Source organism: Zalophus californianus, chromosome 4, assembly GCF_009762305.2.
Source record: "Zalophus californianus isolate mZalCal1 chromosome 4, mZalCal1.pri.v2, whole genome shotgun sequence".
Classification (NCBI taxonomy): Eukaryota; Metazoa; Chordata; class Mammalia; order Carnivora; family Otariidae; genus Zalophus; species Zalophus californianus.
Window position 1 is genome coordinate 134,047,229 of NC_045598.1, and position 23,464 is coordinate 134,070,692.

Consider the following 23,464-nt stretch of genomic DNA (forward strand, 5'->3'; position numbering starts at 1 on the left):
AGTGTTGGCAAGGGTGTGGAAAAATTGAAACCTCATACATATAAATGGATGAATGTAAAAAAGTTGCAGTTGCCCTGGGAAAACGTTTGGCAGTTCTCAAAAAGTTAAACGTATGGTTACCATATCACTCAGCAACTCTACTCCCAGGTATGCCCCCAAGAAAATTTAAAATATATATTTGTAAAAAATCATATATCAATGTTCATAACAACATTATTCTTAATAGGCAAAAGGTGGAAACAATTCAAATTTTCATCAACAGATGGATGAATAAACAAAATGGGGAATATCCATTAAGAGTATTATTAAATCATAGAAGGAATGAAGTACTGATATATGTTACAGCATGGATGTATCATGAAAACATGCTAAGTGAAAGCAATAAGACACACACAAATATTGTATAATTCCATTCATGTGAAATGTCCAGATGGGGAAATCTAAAAGGGAAAAAAACGTAATGAGTGGTTTCCTGGGGCTGGTAATGAGTATGAGTTTTGGGGTGTGATAAAAATATTCTGGAATTAGATAGTGGTGATAGTTGTACAACCTTTTGAATATTATGGAAACCATTGATTTATAAATAAATATACATATATAAAATATAGATTCACCACATATGTATACACATATATATTTATAAAATTTAATTATATATAGGTGTGTGTATGTATGGACAATACCTGGTCTATTCAAATAACTAAAGAAATGCAAGTGCAAACAACAACATAATATTTCTAGTGCTCAGTTTAGCAAAAACAAAAGTGTCTGATAATATTTGATGATGTTGTGAGAAAACAGGTATTCTGTTACCATATAGTGTTGGGGTGAGTGTAAATTATTACAGTCACTTTGAAGTAATTCAATCTCATCTCTCAAAAAAAAAAGTCTCTGCCTGTCTCTACAAAAACACAAATTGTTAGGAAAGATGTTTGTATTTGTTCATGATAACATTATCTATAATAGGAAACCCTTTGGGACAACCTAATTGTCCATTGGACGAGTGATTACCCACTAGAGGATGATATGGAAATATTTCCTGGATATATTCTCAAGCAAAATAGACATTTGTAGACATAATGTATATTTATTTATTTGTATTTTTTTAAAGACTTTATTTATTTGTCAAAGAGAGAGAACACAAGCAGAGGGAGAAGCAGGCTCCTCGCTAAGCAAGGAGCCCGTTGCCAGACTCGATCCCAGGACCCTGGGGTCATGACCTGAGCTGAAGGCAGATGCTTAATCGACTGAGCCACCCAGGTGCCCCTATTTATTTGTATTGTTAAAGTACACAAACATACTATACACACACAGTTTTGTATGCATAGACTTTCTCTGGACAGACATACAATAACACAAAAATAGTTGTAGAGCCACTAGGAGGGGCGATTTGGGATCTGGAAGGAGGGGGAGATTACTTTCATAAAGAAAACTTCATAGGTAAATAATTATCAAATATTTGAAGGCATTTCATGTGGTAAACGAAAGCATTGGTTAAGAGAATAGACTTTGACATTATATAGCCCTATATTTGTGTTTGATTTTGTCACTGAATTCATTTTGGGCAATTACTTAAACTCTCTATGCCTCAGTGTTCTCAATAAAGATAAAAATGATGGTCACCTACAGAGCTATTGTAGGTATTAAATAAATATAGAATGTAAAGTAACACCAGGCCTGGCAAAGAGTCATTATCCTATAAATGCGATATAATATTTTTATTAGCAATAGTAGTAGCTCAAACTGATTGAATGTATGGAGGTTTTGGCTTCCAGTGACAGAGGTTGTCAAGATATTCTCGCAGTAGCAGCTGATCTAGACAGAGTTTCCTACGCATGGTGCCATTACAAGCTGATGAGTTATAATTATTGTGTGTTTTGTGAGTAATTGGTTCTTAGAATACTTCACCAAAGTTAAAGGATTGTTTATGTTAGAACAGAATCATTGCCGTGCCTATAAAGACTCTCACTGTCCTGAATTATGAAATGCATTTTTTTTATTATGTTCAGTTAGCCACTGTATAGAACATCTTTAGTTTTTGATGTAGTGTTCAGTGATTCATCAGTTGCGTATAACACCCAGTGCTCATCACCACACGTGTCCTCCTTAATGCCCATCACCCTGTTACCCCATCCCCCCACCCACCTCCCCTCTGTAACCCTCAGTTTGTTTCTTGGGGTCCAGAGTCTCTCATGATTTATCTCCCTCTCTGATTTCTTCCCATTCAGTTTTCCCTCCCTTCCCCTGTGTAAGGGAAACCATATGATCATTGTCTTTCTCTGCTTGACTTATTTCATTCAGCATAGTCCCCTCCAGTTCCATCCATGTCGATGCAAATGGTGGGTATTCATCCTTTCTGATGGCTGTATATATGAACCACATCTTTATCCATTCGTCTGTTGAAGGGCATCTCGGCTTCTTCCACAATTTTTGAGTGGGATAGAAAGGGAATTTCTGAGAGCTCTGGGTGTGCCAGTGGGAGTGTATGGGAACATATGGGAAAATCATGTCATCACAAGCTGTAATCCTTTGCTATGGATAGGAACTAGTTCAAAGTCAGTAAACAAAAAGTTCCAGGTGATCTAAAGATCTAGGAATCACTGTAGATTATTTTCAGAATACATGAGCCTGTGTTGCCTCCATAGTCCTAAAGGCCAATAAAATTCTAGGCATGATCAGGGAAGAAGACAGAAAATATAATCTTACCTTTATATTAAACAATAGCGTTTCTGCTTTTAAAATACCAGTGTAGTGAGGAGCACTGGGTGTTATATGCAACTAATGAATCGTTGAACACTTCAAAAACTAATGATGTACTATATGCTAAATAATTGAACATAATAATATTAATAATAATAACAATAAAATACCAGTATAGTTCTGGTTATCAAATCTCAAGAAAGACACATTCTTAGACCTGGCATTACTAGCACAGAGGTTATAAGCATTTTAATAGCTTTTGATATATACATGTTCATATGCATATACATGTTTGGGGGAAGGCAGTTTACATTGTTATCAGCATTGTATGAGTCATACTGGTTATCTGCAGCACATAGCGTTGTCATTTACCAAATAAGCTAATTTACTAGGCATGAAATTATATTTTGAGATGAATGTCCTTTGATTATTACCAAATTTAGACATTTTCCCATATTTTAGTTTTCTATTTACATTTCCCTTTGTCTAAATTGTATATTTATGTTCTCCTGATGACTATTTATTTATTAGGTTCTTGATATTTTTATTACAAATTTGAATGATCTCTTATTACTTACACATAAATAACCCTGAGATCTTATGAATTGTGGAAGCTAGTTTGAGTCTCTTATCTGCCTGACCCTATAGTGTGATGATTTTGAATTACACCTTATCATATCTGGTGGGCTACGAGTGGAAAGGAGGGTAGATGTTTATTAATTCCATTCACTAATGAAAGTGATTATAGAAATTTTACCAGAACCTGGGATATACTCAATGCTTAACACTTACTATGATTATCACTGAGTAATTTTCTTTTCAGAGTATTTTATTTTAGGGTTTAGAGTATTTTAGGGTTTAGAAAGAAGGAACTAGGATCATGACCTGAGCCGAAGGCAGACGCTTAACGACTGAGCCACCCAGGTGCCCCGAAACTAACCAATTTTAAAAGTGCAATTTTACCTCCAAGAATCTTAAGTTCTGGGGATGTCTTTTCCCAATTAAAAAAATAATAATTAAAATGCACCATGTTAGTTATTACAGACTGTCAAGGGTCATTCCACTTAAATCATTGAGTAGTAAGCAGAGTTAATTATTTAGGGTCTGTGTATCTACAAAATATTTAAAATGTAACAGAGCTAAATGAATTCATCACATTCTTCTTCGGATGATTTTTAAATTAGTTTAACAAGTGGCAAGAATCCCCAAATATGTATATTTGCAACTCTTGTATCATGTGTTTTCTGCAACCTTTTATGGAAGTTGCCATATAATTCTCTCCTGCATAAGGCATGTTTGTGTTTGTTTATGGGTAATAAGACAGTGAAACTGACTCAAAAAGACTGCAAGATAAAAAGTGTTCTAACATATTTTGCTTTAACTTTGTCCATATTTTAGTGAATGAATATAATTTCAATTTTAACTTTGTCTGTATTTTAGTGAATGAATATAATTTCAAAACATATTTTGCTTTAACTTTGTCCATATTTTAGTGAATGAATATAATTTCAAAATGAATATAATTTTTGAAAGAAAGCTTGTGCACTTTCTTTCCCAAATTTGAGTCCCAAACTTCTGAAACCTTTGTGCTACTTATCTTGTGCTGAAAAAGGGATTAAAGAATTAGATAAAAAGAGAAGCCAACTCATGGTAGACCATAGACAATCCTAAATTCGTTTGGAAATTCCACAGGTGTATCTGGGAGCAAGAAATGGGTAGTATAAATCAATCAGAAAGAATCAGCTAGCATGGAGCTTAGAGACATCTAAGACTAATGCTTCATTTGTGCTTGAGGAAACAAAAAGGTTAAGTGACTTGTCAAAGGTTCACCAACAAGTTAGCAGAAGAATTGGGTTTAGCAATCAGTAACTACATCAGATATTTAGCGGGTAAAATCAGTACACCCAAAAACTAAGATCTTTTTAGAAAATGTCACCCTGCAAAAGCAGAGACCTTCTTTCCTATTTTTTTGTTTGTTTGTTTCACGTTTTTATTTAACTTCTAGTTCCTTGGGATGCCTGGGTGGCTCAGTCGTTAAGCGTCTGCCTTTGGCTCAGGTCATGATCTGAGAAGCCTGCTTCTCCCTCTCACACTCCCCCTGCTTGTGTTCCCTCTCTTGCTTTGTCTCTCTCTGTCAAATAAATAAATAAAATCTTTAAAAAAATAATAATAATAAAATAAATAAAATTGGTTAGTTTAGTGATTTTTCTCTCTTAATGAAAATGAAAGTGTTCTGCATTTTAAAAATGTTGGTGGGCTTTAAAAATGATTAAGTAATTCAAGATCAGGCATCTATTATAGGCAGTTGTACCCTTTCTTTCTACTACGGCATACACGTCTTCTAATGTATTAGAAACTGTAGAGTCTGGGGCGCCTGGGTGGCTCAGTTGGTTAAGCGACTGCCTTCGGCTCAGGTCATGATCCTGGAGTCCCAGGCTCGAGTCCCGCATCGGGCTCCCTGATCAGCAGGGAGCCTGCCTCTCCCTCTGACCTTCCCCCCCTCATGTACTCTCTCTCTCATTCTCACTCTCTCAAAATAAATAATAAATAAATCTTAAAAAAAAAAAGAAACTGTATAGCCTGAAAGTTAAATAGGTCTGAAAGTAGATTTAGTGATTTTATATATTTTTATATATATTATAGATTTAGTGAACTGAGTTTGAAAGTTCAAACAAATACTAATTTCATAAACATAAAAGTTAAAGATAGCAAAAATAAAATCTATCAGAATTTACAAGCAGCTTTGGTAGTTATTAAATACTAAGTTCAGTAAGCAGGGAACTCGTATCTTCCATTTTAAGTGCCTGTTTATCTTGTACTTGAACTCTTCCCTCATTTTATCCTTTTGAATAACACTGCACTAAAGTGGATCTCTGATTAATATTTAAATGTACATGGGGATAAATAGGTAACCTAATCAGAGAAAATAATTAACAAACCACCTCATTCTCATATCCCTTAATTCCTACAAGGGAGCATATATCCTGATTAGTAGAATATCATTCCTTTGACCTCCTTTTTTAATTCAAAGTTTAGTGGGTTTCATGATTGAACTGGCTCACTAACACTTAATTATAGTTCCTAAATATTTTCCAAATATGCTGCTTGTGCACTTTCTTTCCCAAATTTGACTTTTCTCCTCCTATATAATATCAAGAAATAATCTGTAAGGATTATTTTCCCCATCCAATTATGCCAGTTTTTTGATAGGATGCAAGGCCACACAGGAGCTTAGGTGGGAACCACTGAAATATCTTTTTGGCAAAAAATAATTTTATCTGATGATTAAAAATGAGATAGGTCTCCATGTATCAATGTGGAATTATATTCATGTCTTGATGATTGAACATTACAGTTTTACTGTAATGTTCAGTAATGCTAAATTAATGCTAAAAATTTCTGTAGGCATATGAAAAGCTTGCATGTATAGAAAATTCTGCATGTATATGTGTATGTTGTATAGGAGAATGAGTGTTCATGAAATATATATTTCATTTATTTATATATAGATTATCTGTAGAAATGATAATTACCTGTTTTTATATATAACCCATTACTTGCCTTCCTGCCTATTTTATTACAATCTTTGTCTCTATAATTCTATCACTGGGGAGTGAAGCTGGGAAGGGGAAAAATTGACTTCAAAGTTTTAATTTACATAGATTATAAAATTTGCTTTTTTATGATCAATATTATAAGACTTTTATAATTAAAGATGCAAGGAAAATGATAACCATTCTTTTACAAATATATTTTATAAAATTATGTGATATAATAAAGTTTCAAAACTGGTTCAAAAAGTATTAACTAATTCCATTAAAATTAGTAATATGTTTTTAAAATACATGATGTTTGGAAATAATTGTGAACAGAGGTGTGTCAAGTTTAAGATAATTCTGTTCTTAAGTGCTTTAAAAAAAACATAATAAGTAATAAATGGAATTACCAGGTTTTTGGGTAAGGCAACTAAAATGTGTAAAGAATTCAGAAGCTTTTGAATTGAATTACAGTTTGGGTAAAACTTGTCAGAAGGATTCTAAAGTTAATTTTAACATTATAAATAGAATGAGATAGTAATTTTGTAAAAAAGGACAAAAATGAATGGGGACTAACTATATTGATGTTAAACAATATCATTATAAAGCTACAGTGATGGTGTTAGTGGTAGGAATACACAGAATATTGTAACAAATAGACCAGATGGAGACTCTCTTCTATAGATAAGAAAACTTACTCTCCTGTGATAAGTAAGAAAATTAGGGCGGGACATCTATGCTACCTTCCCTCCTAGCAAGAATTTTCAGACACTGTTTGAGAAGGGGGCTGGACAGAGGACTTGAGCCATTTGCTAATCTTATAAATTCAAATAGGATATGTTTTCACAGGGATTTACTGTGTATATGTGTGTGTGTATATATATACACAGTATATATAACATATAATATGAATTGTATATTTATTATATAAATATTAATATATAAATATGAATGAAAATATTTTATATAAACTAACATACATATTTATATAAAAGCATTTATTTAAATCCAAACCAAAAGGAATTTAGATCCCCATCTTATACCATATCTCCCAATAAATTCTAAATATATTAAATAGTTAAATAAAATAGTTAAATAAAAACAAATTAAAAATAGTTAAATAAAAATATATTAAGTAGTAAAATAAAAAATGATGCCCTCATTAACTTCAAAACAATTTTAACTCTCTTGAGGAAGAATTTTCTAGGTTTAAAAATATTTAACTATTTAAAAATTGTTTATTGAAAAACCCGTTTTTTCAGGTATTAGGTATACAGCTGTAAGAAGACAAAGGTACCAGTTTTCCAAGAGCTTGGAGTCTAGCTGAAAACACAACCCAAAGTAATTACAATAACAAATGTTGATCTTATACTGGAAGAACCAGTGTGATGAGAGAAGCAGGGAAGCTGTAACCATGTAAATAGGCATGGAGGCAAGACAATACCTGAACTGAGGAAGTCCATTAATACTGAAGCCTAGAGGGGGAGGGGTGAGTGAAAAAAGATGAAGGTGAGGAGGGAGACCAGCACTGAGTTTGAAGTGTCTTGTAATCCATGTAGAGGAATGGTGAGCTCCATTTTAAGAGCAGTGGGAAATCACTGAAGACTTTTTAAAATTTTATTTAACCTGAAACAAAATAAAAACAAAACAGTTCCCCAGTTTTCCAACCCCCTGCCAATGGCAACCACCCTTCTCTTCTCGTCTGTATCTATGAGCTTGATCTTTTGTTTGTTTTGTTTTGTTTTTTAGATTCTATGTATAAGAGAGAACATACAGTATTTTCTTTCTCTGTCGGACTCATTTCACTTAGCATAATGCCCTCACAAATGGCAAGATTTCATTCCTTTTTTACGGCTGAATAATATTTTTATAACATATATATATATATATATATATATCTGACAGTTTCTTTATCCATTCATCTGTCGATGGACACTTAAGTTGCTTCTATATCTTGGCAACTATAGATAATGCTGCCGTGAACCTAGAAGTGTCTATCTTTTTCATTTTAGTTTTTTTGTTTTCTTTGGATAAATGTCCAGAAGTGGAATTGCTGGATGATATAGTAGTTCTATTTTTAATTTTTTGAGGAACCTTCATGCCATTTTCCATAGTGGCTATACAAATTTACATTTCTACCAACAGTGCACAAAGGTTTCCTTTTCTCCACATACTCACCAACACTTGTTAATTTCTTGTCTTTGATAATAGCCATTCTGACAGGTGTGATGTGATAGCTCACTGTGGTTTTGATTTGCATTTCTCTGATGATTAATGAGGTTGAGCATCTTTTCATTTACTTGTTGGCGATCTGTATGTCTTCTCTGGAAAATGTCTTTTCAGATCATTTGCCCATTTTTTTATTGGATTTTGTTTTTCATTATTGAATTTTATGAGTTCTTTATATATTTCGAATATTAGCCCCTTATCAGATGTATGATTTGCAAATATTTTCTCCCATTCGGTAGATTGTCTTTTCATTTCCTCAGTAGTTTGCTCTGTTGTGCAGGCTTTTTTGGTTTGATACGGTCTCGCTTGTTTATTTTTGCTTTTGTTGCTTTTGCTTCTAGTGTCAGATTAAAGAAAATCATCACCAAGACCTATGTCAAGAAGCTTACTGTCTGTGTTTTCTTTGAGGAACTTTATGGTTTCAGGTCTTTAGTCTGTATTGAGTTAATTTTTGTGTGTGGTGTAAGACAGTGGTCCCTGGAAACATGACCTCACTATGGATCAATGTAGGAGATTCAGAAGGGCAGCAGCTGTGGCCATTAGTCAGTAACTGTGCCTCCCAGAGCAGGTTCTCCTGGCAACGCACTTCCATGACCACTAGCATAGAAAGGATAGAATGAAGTCAATGGTTTCAAGAGGTGATTTTGAAGTAAATGTGTTAGGAATCGATTAGTGAGTAGATGAAGAGGTGGGAAGAAGGAGAGAACTTGATAAAACTTAGAATTTTATTTCGGGCTTCTGAGCTGATGATAGTGCCAACTATAGGGTAAGAGAATGCTGGAGAAGTAGATTTGACTCAGGAGTGTATAGGTAATTTATGAAGACAATTTCCATTTAGGGCACGTTGAGTTTGAGCTACTTGAGAGACAACCAAGATAAGGCTGGATGAGGGAACAGGCCTGTGTTAGTTTGACTATATCTCTGTCTCTATCTCTCTCTGCCTATTCTTATCTATATATGTTTATATATTGTGTGTGTATTCATATATATGTATATATGGTTGCAACCATGAGAGAAGATGAGATTGCCAAACTTTATAGTGTAAGACCTGACAGCTAAAACAGCAAAGATATTACAGAAAGCTGAGTGTAAGTGACTATAGGGCTGACAGTGCACTTGACGAAACCTACAAACAGAAAATTCAAAGAGAGTATACTAAAGGCGTATTTTTAACAACATTAAAATATGCAATCACTATCTTTTGAGTGAAAACCATCTTTTAAAATGTCTGTTGTATATTTATTATAAAGTTACAGTTCACTTCTGTCTCCTGCTGTTGTACGTCTCCCTTCCCAATAATTGGTTATTAAAATTAACTTTGGAGGCAACAAAGCTCTTTTTCAGTGGGAAAAAAAATAAGCTATATTTGTTAGGCTTCTTTGTAAAAGATTCTGCCCAGGAATTACAATTGTTATGCTAGTATATGAGTTCATTTATTAAACAGACTTTCAAAAAAAGATTTTATTTATTCATTTGAGAGAGAAAGAGAGAGCACAAGCTGGGGGGAGATGGAGGGATAGAGAGAAGCAGACTCCCCGCTGAGCAGAGAGCCCGAGGCAGGGTTCGATCCCGGGACGCAGAGATCATGACCTGAGCCGAGGCAGAAAATTAACCATCTGAGCCACCCAGGTTCCCCTATTAAACAAACTTTTCATGTATGTATTACTATCAGACTATGGAGATACTGGGGTTATGATGATGTATAAGAGGCTGTGTCTGTACCGCTTAGAGTATACCACAATATATTTATATGAACATTTATTTTATAATAATAAATTTAAATAAATAAGCAGTGATTAAATAAGGCCACAACCCAGGTATAGGTCAAGATTTCCCAACCTCAGCATTATTGACATTTGACCTCATAATTCTTTGCTCTGAGCCACCATCGCTCTGTCATTGTAAAGTATTTGCAGCATCTCTGGCCTATACCCACTAGAGATCAGTAGTGATTCACTCCCCACTCCCACCCCCAGTTGTCACAGCCTCACATGTCTCCAGACATCTTCAAATATTTCCTGGGCTGGCAAAATCACCCTTCACTGAGAACCACTGCTATACTGTGATGATTTTCCTAATATGCCACCTAAATGTTAGTGAAGTGGTATTTCAAAAGGGATATTTCTTTTTTTTCAAGAGTGAAATTTCATATAAGTTAATATAAAACTGGAATTATGCCATACCTGTATAATGCAAATACTTTCACTGGAGTTTGGTTCTTGTCTTTAAATAGGTAGACAAGGTGAATTGAAGAGGAACATGAAACAGATGGCATAAAAAAATGAAAGCCTTTGGAACCAGAAAGACCTGGTTTGAATTCCAGCTTTCTGTCAAAGATGCAAAGGAATAGTAACCTCCTCAAATCCACAGGATGATGAATTTCTTCTCCCTCATGCTTTTTCTAGATGAATTCAGTCTTCTAGAATCAAGGATTTGAACGTTATATCTCCATCATTTTCTGATAGGCTCTCTAAGTAGCCCCTAAGTCCCACTACTGCAATGGCTGCTTCTTGTAGGAAAAAAAAAATCATTTTCTTCTTCCCTCAATTATACAAACAAAACACACTGATCCCAATGCTAAATATATAATAAACTAATTGTCCCCATATTCTGGACCCCAGTGATGAACAAGAAATAAAGAAGTGGAGAGGTATCTATGTGAATCTTCTTTGAGTACACTGAATGTATGGGAAAACTCATATGTGCAATATCAGTATACAAGAAACTAGTAGTATATAAGGAACTAGTGAGTTATTGAAGTTTTTTTTTTTTTACAGTAGAGAGATTCAATGGATTTTTTAAAACCTCCCCAAAATCCATAATACTGAAGAATGTATTAAACTTAGTAAAAAGGTTCCCAAGACATTTCATTATCAAAATGAATTGATTATAACTGACCAGAAAAAATAACTATATATTTGCTCTTCTGTAATTTTCATAAAACTGTCAATAATTGTCACTTTTCTAAGAATATTCTTAAAGGGCTGCTGTGTCTCTGTAATGAAAACATTTAATAGAAACACCTTTTATGGGCTGTCTTAAACTGCTAGAAATAGTAACACTTCCTTAAGATACAATCCTCCAGCAGATTAATTTTTATACTCTTTACTGAAGTATAATACAGATACATAAGCATAGCTTGATAAAGTTTTGCAACTATACACTTCCATGTAACCACAAATTAGAATTTGAACACAGAGATATAAGCACCTCTTAGAAACCCATGATATACACACATTTCATGTGGGTTGACTTTCTGTTAGTATATTCATTAAATGAAAATTTATGTTATATGTATTATATGCATGTTTTGTGCTAGGTCCAATAAGGAATATGAATGACTAGGTAAGATTATAACTCTGGAAAGATTTGCTGTGAATTTGGAGACAGTAAAAGGAAACATTAGTCACCAATTCAAAACATTCTGTAATTACATACCCAACCTCATCTTCCCCAGTGAGGAGAAAAGACACAAGAAATTACAAGATCAGTCTGTCTGATTAAAATGATTGTTTTGAGAAACGTTTCATGATTTAGTGTTGTATCATGAGTAGTTTTGAAAACCTACCTTATATGTTTATGTCCATGTTATATGCTTTTCAAGTTGTTAGAGTCATTATATTTTTTTAATCAGAACGGTAACATTATAAAATATGTATTTTAGGAACAGTCCCCTATATACAGACTAGAATACACATAGTGAAATGGATGAGGGAGAGGAAGGAACAAGTGAAAGATTGGGAGGCTGTTGCAAGAGCTCACACAGGAAGTGATTGCGTCTTGAATTAGGAAGACAGGGAATGAATAGGTAAGGATAAATGAGAAATGAGTTGTTTAGGATAAATCTGACTTGGTCATTGAATTGATAAGATTAAAGGGGATGAAATTTGTTAATTGTTAAGATTGTGTGTGTATGTGTGTGTATTACTGGAAGAATAATTATACCAAGATAAAGTTGGGAAAATCAGAAAGGAAAGCTTTTTGCTTGCTGTGGGTAAATGAGTTCCACTTTATATATAAAACTTTATGTGTGTATGTATATATATGTATATGTATATAATGTGCAGTGACCTGTTTCACAATAATAAGAGTTTGGGGATAATACTTTTGGCAATTCTAATATTCTTGGTGTAATTCTAACCAATTACAATATCCAGAATCTTCTCCATTGATATTTCAGCCTTAATAGACAAATGTTACCGTGTCCAAACTACCTCTGAAACCTGGAAAGACTTGGATTGAGCCACCTGACATTTCACTTCTAAGCCAACTAGTTCTGTAGGCTCACCTGGGTCATTCTTTTAACTTCAGGGTAACCAGATTGAAGTTTTTGGTCTCCACTTATAATACTGTGGAAAACTTTTACTCTATAGGACAGAAAAGCTTTCTAAGGTGAAGAAGATTAATCAAAAATTAAGGTTATAGCGGCGCCTGGCTGGCTCAGTTGCTAGAGGATGCGACTCTTGATCTCAGGGTCATAAGTTCAAGCCCCACGTTGGGCATAGAGCTTAAAAAACACTGAGGATATAAAATTATATTTTGCAAAGAAGTAATCATTGTAATAAAAATTTGGAATTATATTTCTAAATAGTGATGGTAATTTTAAATGCATGAGATTCCAAAAGAAAATAAAATAGCAGCAAGCTAAAAAAATGAACATTTATGAGGTGAATAAAGAAGAGAAAAAGAGGGAGTTGCCCCACAGGGAAAGGAGGAATCAGGATAATATAGTTTTAAATAAAAACAGTTACTGTATTTGCTAAGCCAGGGTTTGATTTCAAGGGAAGCTAATGAAATTTCAATTTTCAAAGCACATCCCTCGTATGAGCCTCTTCTGGGCCCTTGGCAGTGTGTTTCTAGAAATTTATTTCTCTTCAAGAGTCCCGTCAAAACTGTATTAATTTTTACTCATTTTCATTTAAAATATAGTAGTAATGCCATAAAAAATTATTATGGTGTGCTCTTAACACTTAATCAAAACAATTTTTTGCCCCTAGTATTCTGATACAAATACTCATTTATTTACATTTTACATATTCATGGTTTAAATTTTTCCAGAGGTCCATATTGCTAATCTAAGTTGTTTTTCTTTTTCATTTTCTTTTCCACGACTGAAAGGAGAACAGTTAGAAGAAAATATTTCTGCTATCGTGATGTATATTAATCGCTGAAAAATGAAATTGCCCTAATTAATGTTAGTGTAACAGTGTTTGCCCCAACAAACATTCCATTTACTATCATAACGCAATATCACAGTGAAATTACTGACTGATTTTTTTTAAAGATTTATTTATTTATCTTGGGGGGCGAGGGGCACAAGGAGAGGGAGAGAGACTCTTAAGTAAACTCCGAGCTGAGCATGGACCCTGACGCTGGGCTCGACCTGAGCCGAAACCAACGGTCAGACGCTTAACCGACTATGCCCTCCAGGTGCCCCTGGCTGATTTGTTTTTATTAAAGATTTAGAAATAGGGTTCTTACTTTTAGTGGCCCAGAACTGAAAAGTTATTGTTTGGTTTCTTGTATCAAATGAAATGACTTATAAACATTAGGAGGTTGGGTCAACAAAAATGGACAAGCCTCAAAGAGAAAGGATTTATTAATATATATATCCATTGTTTCTTCACATTTAAACCCAATTGCTAATAACAGAAACATAGTCACATAGCTTTTTAAAAATTTAATTTAAAAACTATGTATATAATATATACATGTATATATATTATATATTATATATTATATACATGTATATATATTATATATTATATATTATATATATGAAAAACTACAAAGGACTTTGTAATTCTCAGGAAGTTTTCTTTATTTCAATGTATAATTAATATGTTACACAGCCAATGAATATCTTTCTTTTTATTGCATATTGAAAACCTCAGTAATGCATATACATATATATAGTGGATCTTCATTATTTGCAGGTTCCGTGATTGCAAATACACCTACTTGCTAAAATATATTTCCAAACTCAAAATCAATACTCAAGGTCCATTTACAGTCATTCGTGGATTTGCTGACTGTGAAAAGTTTGAGTTGTTCAATGAGCATGTTCCCAGTTGAGATCATACAAGGCAATGCTCCGCCTTTTTTTTTTTTTTTTTAAAGATTTTATTTACTTATTTGACAGAGAGAGACACAGCGAGAGAGGGAACACAAGCAGGGAGAGTGAGCCCAATGTGGGGCTCGATCCCAGGACCCTGGGATCATGACCTGAGCTGGCAGACGCTTAACGACTGAGCCACCCAGGCGCCCCAGTGCTCTGCCTTCTTGTTTCAGCTCTCATACCAATAAACATCCTTTTCACAACATATTTAATGCCAAGTTTTTCTCATTTTTGTGTTTTTGTTGGTGATTTTGCTATTTAAAATGGCCCCCAAGTGTAGTACTAAAGTTCTGTCTAGTATTCCTAATTGCAAGAAGGCTGGGATATGCCTTACAGAGAAAATATATTTTCGATGAGCTTCATTCAGCTATGAGTTATAATGCTATTGGCTGTGAGTTCAATGTTAATGAATCATATGTGTATATATATGTATATAATGGTGTATATATATATATATATATATATATAGGTCTTTGAACAGAAACCCACCTAAAGCGAGGTTGCAAATTCATTGGTTGATAAAAATGTGATCAGAGGCTCACAGGAACTTAACCCTCTATTTCTCCTGGGAGCAAAGATTCTATTTGCCAGTTCAGTTTTTGCAGCATTGTCTCTCTGAAATACCTAAGAATAAACAACAGTGTAAAATAAGACAGTCATTGAGGAATCAGTGAATAGGAAGGTTTATACCTCTTTCTATTTACCTGCAAACCAGTAAGTTAGCTATTTCAAGGTCTAAGTATGTAAGATGCTAATTATATTTTTTAGTCCAGCTCTGTGGATCCAGTGGAAAGTGGTTTTAATTATCCATCTCTTTATAAAGATATAGATGATGATGATGATGATGATGATGATGTGACTATAAGTTTCGTGTGGCCAGGGATTTTCTCTTTGTTCATATAAAAACACTCAGTGACTAGAAAAGTGCTTGGCATACAAAATGTACTTACGTGTGCAATATAAATGATCTCCTATGTCAAAGTTAATTATTTGCATATGTATTTTATTCATACCTTCAATAAGTATTTGGGGAGTTTACCACGTGGCAGACACTATGCTAAGCCCTAGGATTACCATAATGAATAAGGAATATAAGGTCTTTGCCTTCAGGAACTTACAGCTGAAAGCAGTGGTTTCTAGACTTTCTTGCACATTGGAATTACCTACAAATTTTTTAAAACTCTGATACCTGACTCCACCCTACATTCTAATTTAATTAGTATATGATGCAACTTGGGCCTTGAGGTCTTTAAAACTTTTCCAGATGATTCTAATGTGCAGCAGAATTTCTGAATCACTGGCCTAATGTATAAGTTAAACATTAAACAGTTACAAATTACTTACTTGAGAGTGATAACAGCCTGTTACTTTAATTTTGAAATGCAACCCGTTGCCAAAAGCCACGAGCTTAGCTATTAATATCATTTTAATTTTGTCCTGTTTTTTTATCCCAAAAGGAACAATTCATTAAGGTATTTTCAAAAAACCAATTGCTTTTTTCAAAAAGAAATTTATCTAAAAGGAGGTGAAATAAACTTAACATTTCAATTGAGTCAGTCACATACCTACCTTTATTAAATGGAGAGGCAAATATTATTTAGTTTTCTCTAAATCAAATATCACATTAATATGTTGTTCTTCCTATGTGTATAGAAAAGCTTTAAGGAGGAATGTTGAGTATTTCTTTACTCTATGACTGTGTGTATGGTCTGTTACTACCTTTTTTGAATGAAAAAGCAGTAACTCTTATGTATGTATTTATGTAGGTAGGGGTGGATGGATGGATGGATGGATGGGTGGATGGACAGATGGACATCTGGATGGACAGACTAGGCTCCCAGGTGCTAAAGTTTATGGTCACAATACATTTGTTCAAAATGTTCAAGTCTCATTGCTCTCAGCATAGTATAACTGCTGCTATTTTTATTAAACATTATACATCCTCAGAACATATTTGAAATAGGTACTGGCCCAAACTGATAACTTCCTTCCCTTCATTTTGCATAATGCAGCAACTTTGGTATCAGAGTGCCACCACAATCTTCAATATTCTGACTAACTTTGCTGAGTTTGCAGTGGCAACAATGCTAATACCCATTGTAAAAAGGCAATGCAGAAATTAGTGACTGTCGAATCCTAACGTCCCTTATATCCAGACTTTTTTTTATTTTCCTTACCAGTATAATCTATATTCCAGTTAATAATTTAGTACTAATCAGCTCCTTATCTTCTGAAAAGGAGAGTCTGTTTTGAATCACAAGGCAACTGACCTTGAAGGTAGGTTTAATATATGCAGATTTCTCCTATCACCTCTACGCTGTTCCTCAGAATACTTTCTTGGTTACATTTATGTTTGTGCTGTGCAGTCCCCTTTGGTCTATCCTAACAGTAACTGATTTCATGCTAATACAGTCTCCACTCTTCTTTAGTTCTGGGTTTTACATTTATTTTTACATTTACATTTTACATTTATTTATTTTTATTTATATAACTGCTTTTAAATAATAATCTGATGTTTTAATGAGAAAATAGGGAATATATGAATAGTTGAGGTAAATCATGAATATTATAAAGAATAGTAACATTTTTAAATGAAGTCAGCTATTTCATACGGTGCTGTGTATCTCTGTCCAGTGTACTTAGATTTTACTATAAAATGGCATTTTTTAGTAGTGATGGGAGTTACTTGCATTGGTCAGATAAATGATGAATCTAAAATAAGGATTTACAATTGCTTCCTTGGGCTATAGTCATGAATTAAAAAGCAATATAAATTGAACAATGAGCTATGGATAATTATAATTATTTACAGAGAATCATAAAAATATGTAAACAAAATCTATAGAAGTTCAGTTTAAATTTTAAATTTTCTCAACAATTTTAGGATAGAATTGTGTTCCAAAAACAATAATAGTAGACATTTTTAATGTTGGGAATGACTTTGATTAAGCAAGTTATGTGGTTCTGCTGTTCATTGCATGAGCGTCAGCTAGATTTAAGAAGAAAGAAAAAAAAGACAAGGAAAATTGTTTTGGTTTATATAAAATGCTGTGTAATCTGAACTTTAAGAAAGGATTTATGAAGCTTTTTGAAAATAGAATCCCATCATTACAGCCAGTTCCCAACTTCTTTCTTTGCATGTCGGTAATAGCAACTTGTTTTGAAGATTAAAATGTCTATTTTTGTTTGTTTTAATTCTTTAATATGCTTGTTTTCCCTCATTAAAGTAGAGAGAAGAGACAAAATTTCTATTTCAAAAGAGAAATGATGGTTAGGTCAAGACAGTGGCAGCAAGGAAAATAATAATAATTATTATTTTTTTAATGAAGTGATTTTTGAGAAGTAAAAGGTGGCTTAGCTTTAGATTAATATATCATTTTACTGGGCAGGTTCTCCAATTAATGGTTTCCTTATATTGGAAACCACACTGAGCTGATGTGGATAGTTATTCTTCATCTACCTTCTAGGGATCACATCTGGTTAATCTTTATACTTGAAAAGGTGGAATATGGAAACAAGAGCAACTACTAATGTGCTTTGGGGATTAATATAGTATTTTTGGTAATGAAAAGTAACCTCAAAGAAATCAGATTACAGAACAAAGTTTATTAACTCTTAATTTTAAAATGAAATGTTTTAATATTGATACTAACATTCCAGATTATTTTCATGAAAACTATTTTACATAATTTAAACTAGAAAACAGGCTAATAGAAATCAAGATCATTCTTCTATGAAAATAACCTTGATTTTTATTAGCCTGTTTTCTGTTTTAAAACATGCTATGAGGGAATGATTAAATCAAATATGAAATATAGAACAATTTAACAGACTTAATAGTCTTACAGATAAGATAGAAATGTTTCTGCTGTCTTGGATAGTCAATGTGAATTGAGTTGTCGTCTTCTTTAAACACCATGTAGTTTTCATCTCTTTATGTTGCTCTGAAAAAATTTAAATATCATATTTCACATGTCGGTTTAGAAAACCATTGCTCTGAGAGAAACATTTTTCAGGAATATGAGTTGTGCTTTTTAAAATTGACCTTTTATCTAAAACCAATAGTGTTTTTCTCTTTGGGGTGTTTGCCCTGAAGCGGGGCTAAGAAGGTACATCTTTGCCAAAAACCATGATATCACCCCAAAGAACAGCAACATTTTGCTAAGCTTACAGAACATATACTACAAAGTAACCTCTGTTAAGAGAGATTTTCAGTAGGTCATAGTTTATCATATATATTTATATTTTTGGACCTAGATTAAGTTAATACAGTTCTACTTTAGAAAATGTATGCTACTTACTATAAATTACTGTCTTAGGAATTAGCATGAATTTTTGATGCTTTTCCCAGTTCAACCTTTAGAAGTTAAGCTTAAAAGTACTCATAAATTTATGCTGAATGTAGGGTTTAGTAAGTCCCATTTAAGACTAATTGTTTTTATATCACCTAGGCATAAAATTAATATAGTTCTTATAATAACTACTTAAGCTTTTAATCTAATGTAGCCTTAATGAATTTTACCCATAAGAAGTACTGGGTAAAGCAATAATGAAAGGCTCCCCGTGTGGTGTCCATCTGTCTTTTTCCTGAAAACAGCTGAATTTTAACATGAAAATATGCAAACAAATACCATAAGTGTTTTATGTATCTAAGGTTTATGCAGTTAAGTTATATAATTTTATCTTGTTCAATTATGCCATGGACATGTTTCCAAGAATCACATTTACTAAATTATAAAAATTCAATGATCACTATTGCATGGAAAACACAAAAATACTAAAGAATGTGATACTTGCTTAGATTTTGATGCATAATTAAAAATCTAAAAGTAACTATGACTAAAATTATTTCTCTGTGACATTGTCTTCTTTTTTTCTTTTCTTTCCCATCCATCTTGTTGTCCTTTCCTTATTCTTTTTTAAGCAAATAAAAATATTCTGAACTTAGACTAATTAATTTTAGAAGTAGAGAAGAGGGATTGGTCATAAGGAAATTAATTAACACGTTATCTCATGTTAAAATCAATACAAGAAAAACTCTAATCTCCCTTTAGCCAACTCCCTGGGTTAACTCAGGTTTTCAACTTCCTTTTGTGGAACATCCTAATTAGTTTTCAGGGTAGGCTAACTTCCTTAAGTAGTAGGCACCTTTTTTTGTTTAATAGAATTAATTGTTTTATTTTACATTTTTTTCTGATTACTGATAAGGTTGATCATTTTCCCATAATGTAGTTTAGATTTTCTTCATAAGTGTATTTTATTTTATTTAAGTAAGAACATATAACATGAAACCAACCTTTTAATAAATTTTTTAAGTGTACAGTACAATATTATTGACAGTTATGGTATTGTATAACAGATTATCTATAGTTTATTCATCTTGCTTAACGGAAATTTTACACTTTTTGATTAGTAACTCCCCATTCCGCCCTCCTCCTGGCCCCTGGCAACCACCATTCCTCTCTTTGAATCTATGAGTTTGACTATAGATTTCTCCTTTTGGTATAATCATGTAGTGTCTTTTTCTGTGACTGGCTTATTATATTTAGCATAATGTTTTTAAGGTTTATCCATGGTGTAGTATGTATCAAAAGTTTATTCCTTTTTGAGGCTGAATAGTATTTCATTGTATGGCACACTTTCCTTATCCGTCCATTTATGGACATTTATATTGTTTCCATCTCGGCTGTTATGCATAGTGTTGCAACGTCTCCTGACCATCTGACCAGCTACATAAAGTAATCAAAGGTCAGTTGTATTTGTTATGTAGCATGGTTATGTCATTTGTTCTTATTATTTCATCATGATTTAAGTTAACATTGCATAATTTGCTGAAACCTGAGTGTTAAAAGAGATTTTTTTTTCCCCAGTAAAAACCTAGGGGAATACTTTGGAAGTGGATAAAAGCAAGTGGATTAAAATATATGAAATATTTTGAAAAAGTATAAAACTCTAGGAGGTTTCTGCATTTAGGTTGGTTTTACTGATAGCTTTGACTTTTTTCCTCCATTTAAAAAAAAAACCTAGACATCAAAGGCAGTGTATGAGATTTCTACAAACAAATGATTTAATAAAGAATCACAAACAGTGGGTACTTACTCGAACAAAAAGTCTTGGGTATCCAACAAAACAGCAGCAGTTTACACATTTAAGTTGAATACTATTAAGAATGGATACACCATTTTCACAATTCTCTGTTTTAATTATTTTATTCACTAAGCCAGTTCAGTAAATTACCAATCCTAACACTTAAGAAGACCTCTATCTCTACTGTACTTTTTAATTCCTTCGAGAATGTAAAACCTAAAGAGAGTTTTCCCTTCACTGGACTGAGGCTGACTGGATGCTGTGGGTGTTTCCACATCTGAATATAATTAGGAAGACAAACTGCCCACTTGAGGAGATATGCCTGCTATTTGGATCTGCTATATCTTCTGGAAATTCTCAGGTTTTTACTCTATAAAATGTAAAAAATAATTTACAGTAACATGGATGGGAAACAGGTTTCATCTTGAAAGCCAGCTCTGATGAATTGCTAGTGGCTACTTGCGCTGAGATAAGCTGTAGCCCCTTCCCTCTTCGAGGAAAATGCCCTGATCCAATAGTGATGCTACCCAGGGACACAGGATGAAGTAGAACAATAAACCATGACAGCATTGTTCTCCTGAGTTATATCCACATTTCTCTTAGTGTTTTGAGCCCTATAAATGAAAGACTCTCCACCTTTTTCTTTTCTTCTCTTCCTTCTGTTGGGACACTTTTATGGGTGATATACCTCAGCCTTGTTTAGCTACCACGTAGACGAGAAAGAGTGTGAGCTGAGCACAATTCACTGCTTTGGTTCACACAGGAAATATGTCTGTGTTACTTCACAAGTGAGAACTAATTCATGCAAATGAAAACCACGGGATTCGCTTGCTGTCTGCTTCTCCAAAAACTGAACAAGTACAGTTAGCCTTCACTAAAGAGAATCAGTCCCTAAAATGTATCCCTCAGATACGATCCTCACAATTAGGAGTGGTACAGAATATGAAGGCAAGTGGACTATTCCAGTGATCACTGTTTGATTTAGTGACTCTGGTTGCTAAAACGACTCCACTATTTTCTTCACAAATTCTTCACATGGTTTTGAGTTTATTTTAAGAGGCCAGGCTTCCCAGATGAAAAATATAATAATTTTCTAAGATAAAATATTCACAAGGTTTATGGTATTAAGAAATTGAATAAGAAATATTACTTTGCCATAGTCTTTAACAAATGTAGGAAATGAGACTCTGACTTTATAACGTAAATGTGGCTGGAATTCTTTCTTGGAAGATAAAATCAATAAACATATTCTCAGAAGTAAAATATAATCATTGACTCCTATCTTCTAAATGGTCCTCAAATTCTAAATGTTCCTTGTCACGTGTGCGTGTAACAGGTGTGCTGTGCTATGTGGATGCTAGGTATTAGAAGGTTGATGATGGGAATGGTTAGATCCACACACGTTAGGGATAATTTTATTTCAGTTCAGTGCCTAGAATGTAATAAGCATCAGATGTCGAAAGAAATGAAAGCTTATTCATGTAGCTGTTTTTATAGAATGCCTACAATGTCCTAGTAACTATAGTGGTTCTGTCCTTGGGAAGTTTACAAACATTCAAGGGACACAGATTCATAAGTAGATAGTTAAGGAGAATATGTTAAGCCGTATTAGGGTTATGTCCAGGCAACTACTGGAATATATCATAAATCCTTGTCATTTCAAATTAGAAATGTTTTACCCCAACATAAACAAAGTTAGCCCTATTGTACGGGAAGAAAAATTGAAATCATTAAGTGCTTATGTTAAGTGTTAACTTACAGTCTTGACTTGATTCATAACAGTAAAATCCCATCTTTTATTTATTCATTTATTTATTTATTTTTAAAGATTTTATTTATTTATTCATGAGAGACAGAGGGAGAGAGAGAGAGAGAGAGAGAAGCAGAGGGAGAAGCAGGCTCCCAAGGAGCAGGGAGCCCGATGCGGGACTCGATCCCAGGACCCTGGGATCATGACCTGAGCCGAAGGCAGACGCTTAACCATCTGAGCCACCCAGGCGCCCAAAATCCCATCTTTTAGAACATGTGGTATGTGATTTCAGCCCCTTAATGGGATAAATCATGTCACAAATTCTTGAAACCTGAGAGATTCTCTTTTCTATTTTTAACCACGTAATGACATCATTTATTGTCTACTGGGAATCAATTTAGGAAATCATGTTCGTCCACTAAGCACTTCAGATAAGGTGATTCCATGAAGCATTCCGAGATTATCACAAGGAATTGCTTTCGTATGCCATAAAGCAGAAAGAAATGAGCAGAATATGGCCTGCAGAGGAGTTTCCAGGTTTACAGCTCCTCCCACATAAGTCACTGTTAACAGTAACAGTTAACTTTGGATTATCACTCACAGACTGAAAGCCCAACAGCCATCACACACACTGGCCTGTGGTGGCCCTTGTATGTGTGTTTCTAAGTCAATGATGAGGGTATCGGAACCGATACTGGACATGGAGATGGCAAATTACAGTGAAGTTTTGGACCCAACTTATACAACTTTGGAGTTTGAAACTATGCAGATTCTATATAATTCAAATGGTGAGTTCCCTTCTGCTTGTAGACATAAAGGAAAGCAGGTATAGTGGGAGGGGTACAAACTGAGCTTCCCAGGTGGTAGCTCTGTGTCTTCTTGCTGAAGAATTCGGGGCTTGCTTTTTAAGACCACGTATCTGAGCTTTTGCATTTCCTCACAAAATTGAAATTAATAATGTTATGGCTCGTTTATGTTGAGACTTTTTAAAAGTCTAGTTATGCGTAATAAAGTGACCTCAGAATTCTGTCATGGGCCACTTAA

At 33.7% G+C, this 23,464-nt stretch overlaps 1 protein-coding gene across 5 annotated transcripts in view; it reads left to right on the forward strand.

Annotated features, from left to right (window-relative positions):
• HNF4G (hepatocyte nuclear factor 4 gamma) overlaps positions 1 to 23,464 on the forward strand; it is a 129,793-nt gene that overhangs the window by 80,531 nt on the left and 25,798 nt on the right. Inside the window, exon 1 of one of the 5 annotated variants that reach the window (XM_027601738.1) lies at positions 23,024 to 23,208. The exons of the other annotated variants lie outside the window; for them this stretch is intronic. Coding sequence (XP_027457539.1) covers positions 23,073 to 23,208 — 136 coding nt within the window. The 5' untranslated portion in view covers positions 23,024 to 23,072. Of the gene's footprint in view, positions 1 to 23,023; positions 23,209 to 23,464 lie in introns of those variants that run through there. 5 annotated transcript variants of the gene reach the window in all.